General features: G+C 47.6%; 1 protein-coding gene across 2 annotated transcripts in view; it reads left to right on the top strand.

The window, feature by feature from the left end:
- The window catches only part of PLCD1 (phospholipase C delta 1), a 58,895-nt gene that overhangs the window by 6,993 nt on the left and 35,787 nt on the right, over positions 1–16,115 (top strand). Inside the window, exons 1-2 of one of the 2 annotated variants that reach the window (XM_030943872.1) lie at positions 1,010–1,224; positions 5,318–5,482. In XM_030943872.1, coding sequence (XP_030799732.1) covers positions 1,125–1,224; positions 5,318–5,482 — 265 coding nt within the window. In that variant the 5' untranslated portion in view covers positions 1,010–1,124. Of the gene's footprint in view, positions 1–1,009; positions 1,225–5,317; positions 5,483–16,115 lie in introns of those variants that run through there. The other variant, XM_030943873.1, reaches the window with a different exon arrangement.

The raw sequence follows: 16,115 nt of genomic DNA, 5'->3' as shown, positions 1-16,115 counted from the left end.
AGCAGCAGCTTGCAAAGACAGTAACAAAAAAAAAAAAAAAAAAAAAAAAAAAAAAAAAAAAAAACCATCCTGTGACAAGGTGTGTGTGTATAGCTGCTGGTTTTCCCTTCAGAAAAGGTCATGGCTAGGGAAGAGATGGATTTTAGTCCCAGCCATTGCCAGGACAATGGGGAATGGCTGTGAGTTTCAGCAAAGGAAATTCATACTGATCATAACATACAAATTCTTCTGAGAACATCTGAGCTCTTGTATGAATATTTGAATTGGTTTTGGAGTCTCAGTCCCTAGAGATATCCAAACTCACCTGGACAAGGTTGCAAGCAACCAGATCTACCTTTGAAGGTGACTCTTTAGTTTGAATGGATGATTGAACAAGAGAGCCCCAGAGGTTCATTCCAGTCTGAATTATTCCGTGATTCTGTGTAATCAGTGATTTGTTAAATCCCTGAGGAGGCTTATTCCTATACCAGAGTGCAGGGTAAATCTGAATTGCAATAATAAACCCAAAGCTATGCAGAAATGTGGGGTCAGTGACTCACCCAAGTCACACAGGAAATCGGTGGCAGAGAAGGCACTCTCCGCACTCTTAGGAAAACACTCTTCTGTGGGTGGAAAAGGAAGAGGATTAAAACTCAGTTTCCGAGCATCGTTGGGTCCCATCTGCCCTGGCTAGGAGGTGTTTTGGGCACCGTGTTCAGTGCCGGGCAGCGGGAGCAGCTGCGCTCAGAAGAGAAAGGTGGAGCCAGGCTCGCTGCGGGCAGGACACGCTGACAAGCCCAAGGCACTGATTAGGAGCCACAAACAATATCCGCGACTCCTCCAGCCTCTGGAAAAGATGCGTAAAATCCCACTGGTGGAAAACTTGTTCCCGATACCTGGGCAGCTGCCGGCAGGCTCCTCGGCTTGAGTTTGCATCCAGCGTGTGAAGCAGGAGGAGAGACTCGCCGCGGTCCCACCCCCAGCCGGACTCTGCCCTCCCCTGCCTGGCTGCGCTGCCGCTGTCCCGCTGGCCGCTCCTCGGAGCCCCGTGTGACACCGCCGGAGCTCCTGGATGAGCAGGGACCCTTGCAGGGGTGGCACGGCCCCCCAGCCCTCCCGACGGCCGCCGAGCCCCCGGCTGGATCATGCAGTGCATCCGCAGGCAGCCCAAGCGCAGCGCGTCCCAGGAGAACATCCTGCTGGAGCAGAGCCGCAGAGTGGCCGCGCTGAATGGCATCAGGCTGGGTAAGGGACAGGGACAGGGACAGCGTGGGCACACCCGGCAGCCGCTTCCCTTCTCTTCTCCCTGCGCAGAGGCAGTGCTCCGCCCTAAATCCAGCGTTATTTTTAAATTCCCAAGGTTGCCTTTGTTTTCGTTTGCTTGTAATCACACGCCAGATGTGTGAACAGCTTCGTTGGTGGCATCAAAGGACGTGGGCAAAGGCTCCGTTCCCAAATCTCTTGCTGGGTTTCTGCACTGCCTCTGATTGAGGGTGTTCGGGGAGGACAGTGCCGTTCTCCTGCCCGGTTTTAGCCCTGCTCGGTGGTGCTGCCTGTTGCTGTAAGAGCCCAGGGAAGCACGCAGAGGCTGCCGATGAAAGAGGAAACCCGGGGAGTTTCATAACTTGTGTGCCTGGCTATGAACTCATTGCTGGTTCCTGCTCTCTGGAGGCACAGCCCAAGTGGATGCAAGTGGGACACACAGGGTGGATGGAAGTGGGAAATAGCCATTTACTCACCCGAGTTCCTTAGATTTTACAAGAAGGGCTTTCTGCCCTTTTAAACCAGCAAACCTGAGTTAAACCTGGTCTGTAAGCAGCTGGGAGGGGGAGAGCAGGCAGGAGGAGACTTGTTTTATAGCGACTGTAATTAATTTCTATCAGATCAGCAGATTTGGGAGAACAGTGCAACAATACAGATTAACACTGCCATCCTAAGGAGCTCCTCAGTGAGCTCAAAGCCTGGCTCCTACCATGACAGCTATTGTTTTATTGGGCTTGCTGCTTGCTGTAAACCTGAGCTACATAAGCCAAAGGTTAACATTTCTGATATCTCAGTGGCTGAAGCTTCCTAGTGCAGTGTATCAACACGATGGTTATTGTGGTGCTGTGTGTGCTCAAGGCACTCCTACCTTGGCCAAACATGATTTTCGCTCTGAACATCACTGTGTGCTGAATATATTCTGTTCAGAAAGTGTGTGATTGATATTTTGCAAGTAGGGGGGTCCTGACCCTTGAAAGGCACTCTGGAATTTTGCATGCTAAGTGTGTATTTGGTATTTTACAGAGGATGCTAAGCAAGACACAGTCTTGCCACATGCTTCAGGCAGGATTTGCATGTCTATTTCAGTGCAGAGATTGTGCTTCTCATGCTAAGTGTTGTTATATAGTTCAGAGTCAATATCCTTGTCCTGCTGCACAGTGCTTTTTAACTTTTACATGATGCGTGTGTACAATATGTATGAGTCTGATTTTCATTGCTGTGAGATGGAGCTCTGGACCACAAATCTCCTCAGCTTCAGGCTTTGAGCAGTCTGGTCTAGTGGAAGTCTCCCTGTCCATGGCAGGGGGTGGGATGGGATGACCTGTAAGCTTCTTTCCAACCCAAACCATTCCATGATTCTCCATGGGGTTGTTAGGAAGAAATCTTCAGGTTTCTGCTGGGAAAAGGTGGAGTTTATTTTACTGGAAAGCAGTTCAAATAACCAGCTGAGAGTAATGTCCCACTGACACATCAGGGTGTGTTTGTGGTATCAGCAGATCGGAGTGTCTTATTCTGCACTATGGCCCAACAAAAAGCAGGTAGGAACACAGAAGTGACTCACCCAGGGAAAGACTCTGTGCCAGTGCTTGCTTGGGCATAGGAGGCAGAGCCTGAAGCACTGGGGAAGAAGAAGGGGAGTTTTGACCATGCTATTACGCTGACTGGGCTGTGCTGCTGAACAGGGCTCCAGCTTGTGTCTGAACTCTGTGGTTCAAGCCTGGAGGAGAGGAATCTGCCCTTGGCCACCACCTGTGCCCATCCAGATTTGTTTTTATTACATTGGTGCAGCTCTTTGGGATGTCCTGGTAGCAGGACACGTTACAGATGCTGCACACAGGGTCTGTGGAACAAAACATGCCCTGGTTAAATGGTTTTCTCATTCCACACTTACAAACATCAGCATCCAAAGGATTTGGTGGGTTTCCTGCTCTTCTTGTCATGCCACCCCAGGATGACTTGTCCTCCTCCTAGTCCTGTAATGACTGAGAGTGGTTGGAATCTGAAGAAAAAGAAAGAATCAAGCTGGGAGCATGGATAGAAATGTGGGTGAATAAGGAGAAGGGAAAAGTTGGTTTCCTCTCCAGGAACCTTGAGAGGAGCTCCAGGGATGTTAGTGAGGCTGCAGTCTGTGCACTTGGAGGACATTTGCCTTAGAGCAGAAGTCAGCTCAGGAGACCAAGAACCTGTGAAGCTGTTGTGATGTGTGTCCTTCTGGATGATCTGGCCTCTCATCACCCCTTGGGAATGCTGTCCCAGGTCCCATAGCTGTCCTCACCTTGTCACCCTTCTGTGCTTTGCAGGATTCTGATTTTTTCCTTCTCTCCATTAATTTTTTCTGAGGTTTTCTGTGGGGGAGTCATTAAAATTCCCCTCCTAGAAACCTCCAGACCACTCATGAGCTGGGGAGCCAAGCAGTGCTGTAGCAGGGAAGACATTTAATGAGATGCCTATTTTAACTTTGAGGAAAGAGAGAGGCCAAAGGCACCTTTGCAAGATCTCCAGCTTCTACTCTGATGCTTTCAACTCTTCATGTTTCAGCCTGGCTCAGCTCTGGGCATACTCCTTGAGCTCTGCAAAACCAATAAATGGTGTGAGCTGCTCACAAAGTAGACACTGACACCCCTAATATTTATCTCTGATGTAAATCTCAGGCTTTGGCAGCCTAAACTGCTCTCTTTAGGCCAGTGTATCCCAGTTACAAACTCACAGTGCTGGTTTTGCTGCTGCCACCATGACCCACACCAGTGCTTTGCAGCACCTGGCACTTCAGTTTCCTGTGTGGAATGTCAGGAGACTGGGAATTTGGCCACTTGGATCTCAGAGTTTTGTTTTTCAAGCAGACCTGAAGTGATGCCTGGTCATTTCTTGTCTTGCCTTGTTTAAAAGCCAGTGATTCAAAGCAGCTGTGTCTCCCAGGGAAGAACCAGCCCAACGTCACAGGGGACACTGCAGTGAAAAAATGTTATTTGTGAGACTCCACATGATGTTTGTATAACACTGAGGAATGTCCCTGGAGTTGAGTGTCAGGTGGCTGCAGGTGGCCAAGTGGCTCCCTGCACTGTCAAGGTAAGGTAAGAAAAGTTTCCTCTGAGTTGGGATGTGCATGGTCAGCTCTGCAGAGTGAAATGCTGCTTCGCCAGCCCTGAGCCAGCCTTTCATGCAGTGCCACAGAGCTGCAAGGTGCCTGTTACAGAAAGCCCAGGATGTGCTTCTTGTGTTTCATGCTCTCTCCCTTCTCAGTCTGTGTGCTTCAGATCTGTAGTTAATGGTTGGTTTGAGGGACAGATTCTCCAAGGTATTTAGGTATGTGGAAGTCATGCACTGCTGGGACACTCAAAACCATGTAGAATGCCAAATCTGTTTTCAGAGTCTCAGGAGGTGCCTGTTTCCTTTCTAGATGTCTTAAGTGCCTCCCTAAATCTAGGCTAAGTTATTAAATCTGAAGTTCCCACAAACAGAAGGTTTTGTTGTTATTACTTGACATTGCATTGGCCTCGTAGTGTAAGAAAGACAAAGACCCTTTGGATGGTTGAGCAATGAGGAGATCCTGGCTGCTCCTTACTGCTGTCTTAGTGATCTGTTGCTGCCTGTCACCAAACTTCTTTCTCCTAAGCTTCATCTGATCTGCAGAATTCCCACATGGATAGGAAGGCACTGCTTGCCAGAGGAGGATGAGAGATATCTTTGTGTATTCCTGCTTCCACAAAGGAAATTTTGTTGCAGAAGAGATTTGAAATCACTTGAAAGTTCCTGACAGCATTCCAGTTAAAAGTTATGCAATTTTCCTTTCTCTGCTTTCACTTCTCTGTTGTTGGTTTTGTTGTAGTTCTTTGCATCCTAACAGTATTTGCTGGAAGTATTTTACCTTTGTAAAACACCTGAGAATGACAACACAAAGTATTCAGACTCAATCTGAGAAGGCTTCAGCCTTTTTGTGATCATGAAGTGGCGTGGAGGATTTCTGGGTCTCTCTGCTCTCCTCCCCAAACCTGGCTGCCCTTGTGGAAGGGAAAGCTCTTTGAGCATCTTTTCTTGAGCTGAATCTTAAAACATTCCCACTTCTGTTTCTCCACAGGCCTCAAAGATGACAAGGACCTGAAGTTCCTCCTGAAAGGCAGCCAGCTGCTGAAAGTGAAGTCAAGCTCCTGGAGAAAGGAGCGGTTCTATAAGCTCCAGGAGGACTGCAAAACCATATGGCAGGAGTCAAAGAAGGTGCTGAGATCCCCAGAGTCACAGATCTGTGAGTAAAGTTTGCTTTCTCAGAGGTGCCTGGGGAGAACCAGGACCATTATGTGGTATGGAGGGAGGGTTTGGAGCTTATGGAAACCCAGGGAACAGGGAATATTTCCCTGTCTGCTCTGGGGTGCCCTGACCCCCAGGGCAGCACTGACTTTGACCCTCATCCATGGAGAAAGTTTCCCAGACTTCAAGATAGACTGGAATCCACAAAAGTATGAAATAGATTATAGAGAGCAGTGTAGGTGTGTCACTTGGTGAGAAATTGAGGTTTTGGGATTTTTAGGATGGAAGCAAGATGGAGGGCACAGGGTGTTGTTCTGGGTTTCTTCTTCATGCTTCTTCTTCCTTCTTCTCCATGGGTTTGGGTGGCATTTTGTAATTGGGCAGAAAAGTCCCCATTGCAGCTCTGTGGGATCAGTTATTGGGTTAAAAGGGAAGTAATCCAGGTGTCAGCTCTTCATGGGATAGTTTAATCCTAAAAGACCTTGGAACAAGAGATTGTTGGCCATTTTGTGCCTTCTAATGAAAAGCTGCTGAACTCCCAATAGTGAGACTGTTTTACTGATAAGAAATAATGAACAGCTGAGTCCAAACATGAACCACTGTCTCAAGTGCCTTCAATCCAGACCCAGAGAAACCCACAACTGGAACTGCCACAGGAGCAATGAGAGCAGGTCCTTCATTCCTCCTGTGACACACACACTGAGTGATGCTGTCACCTCTGGGACAGCCAGGAGGAATCTGCCGTGTCAGGAATGGTCACATTGCCCAATTGTGGGGTGGGCTGTGCTGGTCTCAGCAGCCCTGCCTGCCTTGTTTCCTCCCCAAATTGTTCAGGTCACTCAGGTGTCCAAGCCCTAATGCTCGGTGTGAAGACTTGTGATGTGGTGTGTGGCTGCTGCTCCTTTCCTGCCTGCAGCCCCAGGGATAAACTGGCATTTCAGCCTTACAAGGCAACTGCAGAGATGTGGAAATCCAAGGACTGACAGGAGATGTCTCTGGGAAGGATGGCCTATTCTCATCCTTATCTTGGAAACCCAGGATCTGCCCTATGATAAAAAGTCCAGATACTACAATCACCATTATATGGCACAGGAAGAACCATTCTGTTCCAGCAGCACCCAGCTTGGCACCATAATTGGGACCCCAGTTGAACCCAATTGTGCAGTCAAAGTGGAATCAGGCAGGGTGTGTTTATTTATATCTTTTTTTCCTTCTCATTCCATGTTTTCCTGACACATTTCTCCATATTTTATGACATTTTTTCTCTCTTATTTCACTAATCATTGTGGTGTTGTAAATCCAGGAGATAAATTTGCAACGTGGAAGAGATTTTTTGGCATGTTGAAATGTGTTAATTACACAGGTTTTTTTGGTAATGAAAACAATTAACTAAATGAAGGGTGGGTCTTTCAAAGTACCTCCCTTCCTCCCACAAGCAGTGATAAGATTTCCGGTAGGAGGAGTAAAGTAACAGGGTAAAATATGTTTGGTCTGTAAGCAGAGTTTTCTCACATGACCTTGGGCACCTCATTAAATCTCTGTGCATCCTTCTTCACATGTTTTCTTTCTCTTCCCTCTAACTAACTGTAAAAGGCTTTGAATCATAGAATCACAAAGGTTTGGGCTGAAAGGGACATTAAAGATCATGGATCAGGGAGTTCCAACTCCCTGCCATGGGCAAGGACACATGGACCATGTTGCTCCAAGCCCCATCCAGCCTGGCCGTGGACATTTCCAGGAATGGGGCATCCACAGCTTCCTTGAGCAACCTGTGCCAGTGTCTTGTCACACTCTGAGTAACAAATTTCATTCTAACATCTCATCTAAATCTCTCCTTTTTTAGTTTCAGACAGTTCCCCCTTGTCCATCACTATCTGCCCTTGTAAAAAGTCCCTGTGGCTCCTTTTTTACAAAAGGGGAAGGCTGCAGTGAGACCTCTCCTGGGGCTTTGGGCTGGAGGCTGTCCCCTCCTGGGTGTTTGGATGCCCAGCTTGGTGGGGTCCTGAGCTCAGCTGGGCTCTTCAGGTCCCCCAGGGCAATAACCCATCGTAACAACAACAAACACAAAGTCCTCAGTGGATGTTTGCTCCCTGCTCTGCTGAGCTCTGTCCCATATAACACCAAAGTCCTTTCCCACATAATATCTATTTTTCTCTATATAATTATCTTGCTAATATATCTCACTCTAAATCAAATCAAGGTGTGAGTTGAGAAGAATGACTTTCAGAGCTCCCTTTCCTGTGCTCTGAGCCAGCAGTTTCCAAATTAGGGGATCTGAGAGCCCCTACAGCAACAGTCCTGACCCCACCCAGTCCTTGGAAGTGAATGGGAAGGATCCTTGTGCTGTGGCTCCAGGAACTCTGATGTTTGCCTGGGGGAGCCCTGGTGGATCCATGGCTGTGGAGCTGGCATGGAGAAAGGCTGCAACTGGACTGTTTTATAAAGATGAATGAGTTAAATCCTTTGAGCTGGGCTCTTCTTGGGGTCTTTAGCTGGTCACAGTGACCCCGAGATGTGTCAGAAAGTCTCTTTTCCCAGCCCAGCGGTCAAAGAAGGAGTCAGAGCTCTTCAGTTCTGGGTCTCAAGGTTGTTTATTGTATCTATAAAATTCTATAAAATTCTTTCTCTGGCCTGCAGAGGTCCACTCAGCAGGACAGTTCCAGGCACTCTACCTGCCGCAGGGCAGTGTTCTCTTTTTATACTAAAAACTACATGTACAATATTTACAATTACTTTCCAATACCTATCACCTGTGTTAGACAGTGAGCTTCTACTCTAAACCAATCCAAAAGTGCCAACATCACAGCAGGAGATGGAGGCCAAGAAGAAGAAGGAGAAAGGCTGGACACACCCAGATTCCTCCATCTTGCCCCCTAAACCCCCATTCTAAAAACCCCAGAAAATCTATTTTCCACCCTGTGATAAATTCACTATCATTCTACGTAAACTTTCTTGACTTGTAATCCTTCATATAAGGTTGGTAATTGTTTTTTCCAAGGGCTAAATCAAAGGCACAGGGGTCTTGGGCTCTGTGCCAAGGTCTCTGAGCCCCCTGGGCAGGGTCTTGCATCCTCCAGGGCAGCCAGAGGAATTTCCTGGGTTCCCACAGGCTCTGAGCACAGGCTGGGGTTAGTCTGTGTGGGTGTGGATTTACAGCAGTCCTGATACACTTTGGTAGCTGGGCAGAGCCAGCATTGCCACACTGCTGGAGACAGGCAGTGCCATGGTGGGCAGGAGAACCTGCTGTGCCCTGGGGGTGTCCTCAGTGGTACCTGGAGATGGAGTAATGTCACCTGATGGCTCACAGCATGTGCCTGCTCCTTGACACCCCGTGCAGGCACACCTTTCCCAGGGAAAGAGTTCTTTTATTTTTTTTGTTGTTGTCATCAGGATAACAGCAATGGAGACAAGTCAGTAGAGGCAGAGCTTGTCCTTGCAGCTCTGTGACAGGCAAGCAAGGCCAGGCTCTGGCCAGACTGGCTTTTGCACCCGTGTGGCTGTGGGAGCTGGCCAGGCAGTGTCCCACATGCTCCTGGCAGGATGTGAGCCCGTGCCTGCACTTGTGGTGCCAAGCTCTTGGCACGGTTGGAGGAACGCTTGCAAGTGCTCTGGGCACATGTGAGCCTGGAAGTCAGCAAGAGAGATGAGTACTGACTCCTGTCATGTCCTAAGCCATAACATCAGAGGTCCATTTCCATAAAATCATAGAATGGTTTGGGTTGGAAGACACTTGACCATTTCCAGGGACGGGGCAGCCATGGCTTCTGTGGGCAACCTGTGCCAGGGCCCCACCACCCTCACTGTGAGGAATCACTGCCTTGTAGCTAAGCTAAACCTGCCTTCTGAAACCATTCCCCTTTGTCCCATCACTCCAGGCCCTTTGACAAAAGTCCCTCCCCAGATCTTTTGAAGCCCCTGTAGGTACTGGGAGGAGCTCTGATGTCTCCCTGGAGCTTCTCTTCAGGTTGAACACCCTCAGCTCTCCCAGCCTGTCCCCAGAGCAGAGGGCTCCAGCCCTTGGAGCAGCTTTGTGGAATATCTTCATTTGTGGTGTCCTCTGGGCTTGCTCCAGCAGATTCACATCCTTGGAGGCCCTGGAGCTGCAGCACTGCAGGTGCTGTGTCATGAGAGCAGAGGAGAAGGACAAAATCACTTCCCTCAACCTTCTGCTCGTGTTTCTCCTTGCCTTTCTCTTTTATTGATCCTCTGAGACCTTCCATTCATGAGCTTTCAGAGTGATTGCTGTGTTTGAGTTTCATTCTGGAGCTTTTAACTTCACCAGGCTGCTATGGGACCAAGTACAGAGTGGGTTACCCCTGGCTCATGCTGTGGCCTCTGGCAGGCTCTGTCACCCCATCTGCCTTCTCCCTTGGTCCAGTGAAGGCTGTCACAGCAGAGGAGGAGTGCAGGGTCATGATTTGAGACCCAAAATCAGGGTGAGTCTCTGCAGAGGGTCACCTTTCCTTGCTAACGAACACTGACTTTGCTCTCCAGGACAAAGCCCTTCCAAAGCTGCAGATAAATTCCCTTTTCAGGATGGAAAAAAGGATGAGCAGAATGGAAACTGGGAGGTTTAGCAGCAGGTCCAATCTTATCTGCAGCATTGCTGACAGCAATGGATGCACCTCAGAGGAGGGAAGTCTGGGTAATCTAAGGGTTATGGTTTTGTTTGGATAATTTCTTGTTATTCCTGTTGTAATTCTTATGACCATGTGGAAAAGCTATTTGTAAACCATTGTGTGATGGAGTCCAGTAGATAAAGCTGAGGACTGTCAGGGTTGGACAGGAGAATCTCAGATGTTTGAAGTTCAAAAAACCACACTTATCAGGGTTGTGACAGGAACACATGTTGCCTGGATCAGATACATGGGGTACAAGCAGTACCTTCCTCTGTTGTCTTTACTTTAAACAACTGGGAATTTAAATTAGATGCTGTCTTCATAGCTGCATCCCCCAAACAGGGCTTTGGGGATAAGCTGTCCTTCCAAAATGGTTTCTGATCTGGTAGAATAATCCATTTTTTCCTTATTGTCAATAATTCCTTAATTTTCAGTATGTTCCATTTAGGCCCCAGGGCAATTTTTTATTCCACCCAAAAGCCCTTGAAGCATCTTAAGCCAGTTTTCCAGCAAGCATGTTCTGCCCTATGTGTACTCTCTGGTTGCCTCTAGCAGGAGCACAGGAGTGCTGGGCACCAAGGGCAGCTCAAAATCACCTTTAAAAATCAATTTTTCAGCGCAGGTTGCTCCTTCCTGTGGCTGAGCTACAACCAGACCCACAAACACACTGCTGCTCTCGTTATCCCAGCTGATGTGTAGGGCCATGGGAGGGTGGATGCTTCTTTGGCCCATGAGGCTTTCACAGTGCTTTCTCCCTGGCCTCCAGAAACAGAGCTAAAGTGGCTGGATTAACAGTTTGGGGGCAAAGAAAATATTTATGTGAGGGAGCTGGAAAACAGTTCATTCTGAGGCAGTTCACTGCTGAGCATCACTGTGGTGTGAGGGAGGAGAGCCAAAAGGGGCAGAGCAGCAGCCTGTCACAAGCACTAATTTAGCTGTGGTCAAATACCAGATCTCATGTAGGTGGAAAAAGAGAGCAAAAAGGCATTTGCTGCTTTCAGTGAAATTGATTTTTGAAAGTATTTTCTTAAACCAGCTGTAATCCCTAGTGTGAGCTCACTTAAGCCAGACTCAATCCCTTTAAAAACTCTCTCAACTTGGGGATTTGTGGGAATGGTTGAAAACGTTCCAGTGAATCATCCTTTTGAGCAGCTGGTGGAGAAACAGAGTGTTCAAAGGCAGAAGGAAAAGGCTGAATGAGTCTGTGAAGTTTAGGGGTGCTGCAGTGGGGCCCCAGAGGTGGTGCTTTGGTACCTCCTGCACTGTGTCTCTCCTGGAGGCTCAGGGAGGTGATGTTTTCCATGAGAGCCATGAAAAGCTTCACACACTGGAGCAGGGATGATTCACTGGGCTGTGTTGTTGAGTCACGAGCAGTGAAGTCAGGAGAGAACGTCAGGAGTTGTAGATGAAATGTTTCCCTTTCTGGCCAAAAGCTTTACGTAAGAACTTCTATTGTTGGATGATTTCTTTTTCTGTTTTTTGATTAAAATAATGGGTTTTGGGACATGAGCTAAACTCGGTTGGACTGCTGAGTGTTGCAAGTGATGACTGTATTATTACTTAAAGTCATGAAATAGATCTTTTGATCTGATGATTAGTTAGTCTCCCTATTAAAAATGCACAGCATTTGCTTCTGTTCCTCTGGTTTCTGGCACAGTTATAGGATATTTTTTGCTTGGTTTAAACATAGTACAAAAGGTTTATGTTTATAGCCTAGTACCAGTGTTCAGCAGAAAACTTCTTCCTTTGCTTTTGGCTTGCTGGGAAATTTATGAATATCCTTAAAATACCATGCAGTGAACAAATCATACCACTTTTGTAGAAGGATAAATTATTGCCTCCATTGAATTAATGTCCTGAACTTGCTTGCAGAAGAACAGGAAGGGTGTAATATTGCTTTGTGTTTGCTGGAGTCACACAGCAAAAGCTTGAAATTGTTCCTGGTAAGTGTCTAAAGTCAACAGAAACTCTCAGCAACCTGTGTGCACACAGCAGGTAGCTGGCTGCACCCACAGCTTCCTTCTGCAGTTTCTTGAGGAATCGTTGCTTTCGTGGTCAGACAGGTATTTATCCCTGGAAGAATATTTGCTGATGCCGGTGCGTTATGCAAGGCGGCCGTCAGCTGTGAAAACAAAACTGTCTGTGGGTCTCATCAGTTTTTATCAGAATCACTCAAGCCATCAGCCACATCATTTCAGATGCAGAGCTGCTGTTTCTTTGATTGAGTTTTCAATCAGGCCACCACGGGCGTCGCTGGGACAGTTTTCATCGCAGGCTGGCAAATATTGACCTTATTCTCTGCAGCATATGTTAAATGCAAAGGCAGAAGTGTTTAGAGCCTCACATCCAAATTTAGCAGTGCTGTGATGGCAGGGCAAGTAGGAACCAGTCACCAAAATAGTTTGCAGGGCCCTGGTTGTGTGGAAGGAATGTAAATAGAGATCACTGTCTTTGCTTCAGAGCCCCAAGTCACGATGGGTGGACTGAAAAGCTGGGTAAAGACCTTATATGAAAGGGTATTTCCAAACAACCTGTGAAATTGCATGTGCATTGCATCACTGGTTGTCAGCTGGTAAACACACACCAGCAGTGAGGGCAGACTGCTGTGCAGCAGATCTTGAGTCAGAACAGCCTGCTGAGCATGTCTGTGGAGGGGAGAAGGGAATGGATGAGGAATCAGCAGCAGGGACCTGCCGTAACTCACACACAGGGAGATGAAAGAGCAATGCAGGCATGGCTGGGAGGCACTGTCATGGACATATTTTATGAAAAATCCTTTCATTAGGATCTTCTGAGAAGCTAAGAAGCTTCAGGTTCTCCATGTTTTGTTGCTTTGGAATATGATTTGGAGGATTGTTTACCCAGCATGTGAAATTGTTTTTACTTGATGACCAATGAGAGCCACCTGTGTCAAAGCTGTGAACAGTCACAGGATTTGATTATCATTCCATTCTTTCCATTCCTTCCTAGACTTCTGATGAAATCCTTTCTTCTGTTCTTTTAGTATAGTTTTAATATATCATTTTCTTTTAATATAATATATACAATAAAATAATAAATCAGCCTTCTGAAACACGGAGTCAAGATTCTCATCTCTTCCCTCATGCTGGGACCCCTGTGAACACCTCAGGGCACATTTGGTGAGCCCTGAGTGAGGGACATTGCCACAGGGCAGGGCACAGCTGGGCTCATGCTGAAGCCACCACGGTGTTAAAGTATCCCTCAGGGATGAGGTGATGGATAGCCTTTGGTATTCCCAGCCCGGGGCTGACAGTGCTCCAGCACCTGCTGGTTACAAAGGTCCTGATCCCAGCTGCAGGCCCTGATCCCAGCTGTGCGTGGCCATTAGCATCAGCCACCCCTGGTGACACCAAAATCAGCTGAACAACTCTTGTTGGAACCCAGGAAATTCCTCTGGCTGCCCTGGAGGACTCGAGACCCTGTCAAGGGGCTCAGAGACCTTGGCACAGAGCCCAAGACCCCTGTGCCTTTGATTTAACTCTTGGAAAAAACAATTACCAACCTTTATATGAAGAATAACATGTCAAGAAAGTTTAAGTAGAATGATGGTGAATTTATCACGGGGTGAAAAATAGATTTTTGAAGTTTTTAGAATAGGGACTCGGGGTCCCAAGATGGAGGAATCTGGGTGTGTCCAGCCTTTCTCCTTCTTCTTCTTGGCCTCCATCTCCTGCTGTGATGTTGGCACTTTTAGATTGGTTTAGAGTAGAAACTCACTGTCTAACATAGGTGATAGGTATTGAGAAGTTATTGTAAATATTGTACACATAGTTTTTAGTATAAAAAGATAACACCAGTGTGCCTCAACCCGACCTGCCAGACAGACCTCAGTGGGTCAGAGAAAGAATGTTATAGATAACAGCAAATAAACAACCTTGAGAACGAGAGCAGAAAAGTCCTGACACCTTCTTCGACTGCCAGGCTGGGAAAAAGAAGCTTGTACATATCTCAGAGTCACTCTGAGCAGCAGAGAAACCAAGAGCCTCTTCCTGGGGTGAGATCAGAGTGAGGAGCAGCACACAGGGCACGCTCAGGTGGTGTGAAATCCATGGGGTGTCTCTGAAGGATGGTCCTGGGGTCAGCTTTCATCTGCTCCTCACAAGAAGCTGAGCTGAGGTACAGCTGGTGAGGGTCTGGCCTCTCTGCAGACGTACAGGATGGTGTGCAGGCTCTGTAGGGCTGAGCACGTTTCTCATCTGCATTTCTTGACAGTAAACAGAAGTGACTTACTGAGCCTGTTAGAGTGGGATGGAGTAATTCAGTGTGACTGAGTGCCACATGGCACAGATCGCCTGTCGCGGACAGGGGGTGGGATAAGGAAGGGATCTGAGGAGCTCTTCTTGGACTAACTCAAGGGAGGCTGTTTTGGCAGTGCCCACACAGTGACCCTCCTCTCCCACTCCATCAGCAAAGGTGTGAGGAAGGATAAACACCTGCCAGTCCTTGTCCTTCACATGCTCGGTAGTTTGCAGGAGGTGCAGGTTCAGTTTCTTACTTTCTCTCTTGACAAAATGGCTCATCTCAAAGGGCTGCCTATGAAGCAGGAGGAAAACAAAGGGATTGTTGTCTGCCTTTGTTCCTCCTTTCCCTCTATTCCTTAGGATTAGTAAAGAATTTACTGCTCATGCTCCCAGCATGGTCTGGACATTTCAGTTGTGGAGCAGTGATGAGAGAAGATGTGGAGAGGCCAGGGCTCCTCTCTGACAAGTGCTTTCGTCATTAGGAATGTTGTCAGGCTCATCCTTCTGGCTCTTCTACACCAGAATCATAGAGTTGCTTGGGTTGGAAGGGACCTTAAAGATCATCCAGCTGATTTCCTTTAAAAGGTGTTCCTTCTGCATGAAGAGATGAGTTTGCAAATGTAACACCCAGCTCCTTGAAAGCCATGAAGAGAGAAATCCAGATCAAGAGAGATACCCAAAATTTACGTGTTGGTTGCTTGAAAATACCATGGGCTGTCAAAAGAATCCTGAGGGCCTGAGTCATCCCTGCCTGCTGATGCCAGGGGTGAAAGAGGAGAAGGGTGCTGGGCTGAAAATCAGCAAGGGAGAAGCACAAGAGCAGGAGCCAGTGATGAAAACTGAAAAGAGAGCTAGAGGGAAAGTTCTCAACAGCTCCCTGAGAGTGGTTCAGACAGGAAGAATTCCACTGGCTCCAGGGAAGGCTGCTGTATGTCCGTGTCAGTGGGGAGCCTTTGGCTGTGTGAGCAGCATCCAGAGCAGCCAGGAAGGCTGACCAGGATGTAACCTGGGTGAGTTGGTGTCTGGAGGTCAGGAGGAACACAGGCTTCCTTGTGCTGTGCGTCATATTTTGGGCTCTCTACAAACCACCTCCTCAGCAGACGCAAACACTCCGGTGTAGATGCAAACTTTCCAAATTCTCTTCTGCTTGTGGTTATCTCCCCGCTGTGGCGTGATGGGGAAGGAGCAGGGAGGCTGCAGGGAGCTGTGATTGATGGCTGTTTGCTAGGAGTGCTCCTCTGCTGTGAAACATCTCTGTGCCCCAGTTATTTTTGATTTCTCCTTGCAGATAGCTCAGCTGAACACACAGTTTGGGACTCCTAATAGAGTACAGTCGCTGCCTGGGAGCAGCTGATAAAGTACTCATGCTGGGTTAAGATTTTCCAGAAAAGAGATAACTTTAGCAGATGGCTTGGGCTGAGTCCTTTGGCTTCAGCTTTTTTATTGATAGATGAAAACAGTACACACAACCAAGCTATGGAAAGCTATAAAAAGTGTCCTTCCTTACCCTGCTTTTTAACAGTTCCTGTGGTGATAGTTTCTCTCCTTCCCTCTTGTGTGACTACAATAGACACCAGTCGTGCTCTTCAGCCTTCCTTGCACCCTTTCTGTACTGAGGAGCTCTTTTATCTCCATCATCCTCTGCAAAGATCAAGGCAACCCTTCCAGACACAGGTTTTCAATCTTTTTTTCCTCCCACACAGCTCTCTTTTCCAGTGGATTCGTGCAGCCACGTAATGGTTTCCAAAGA

The sequence above is a fragment of the Camarhynchus parvulus genome, chromosome 2 (genome assembly GCF_901933205.1).
Source record: "Camarhynchus parvulus chromosome 2, STF_HiC, whole genome shotgun sequence".
In the NCBI taxonomy this organism is placed as follows: Eukaryota; Metazoa; Chordata; class Aves; order Passeriformes; family Thraupidae; genus Camarhynchus; species Camarhynchus parvulus.
The sequence above is the reverse complement of the archived record's forward strand: the minus strand, read 5'-3'. Positions and strand labels throughout refer to the sequence as shown.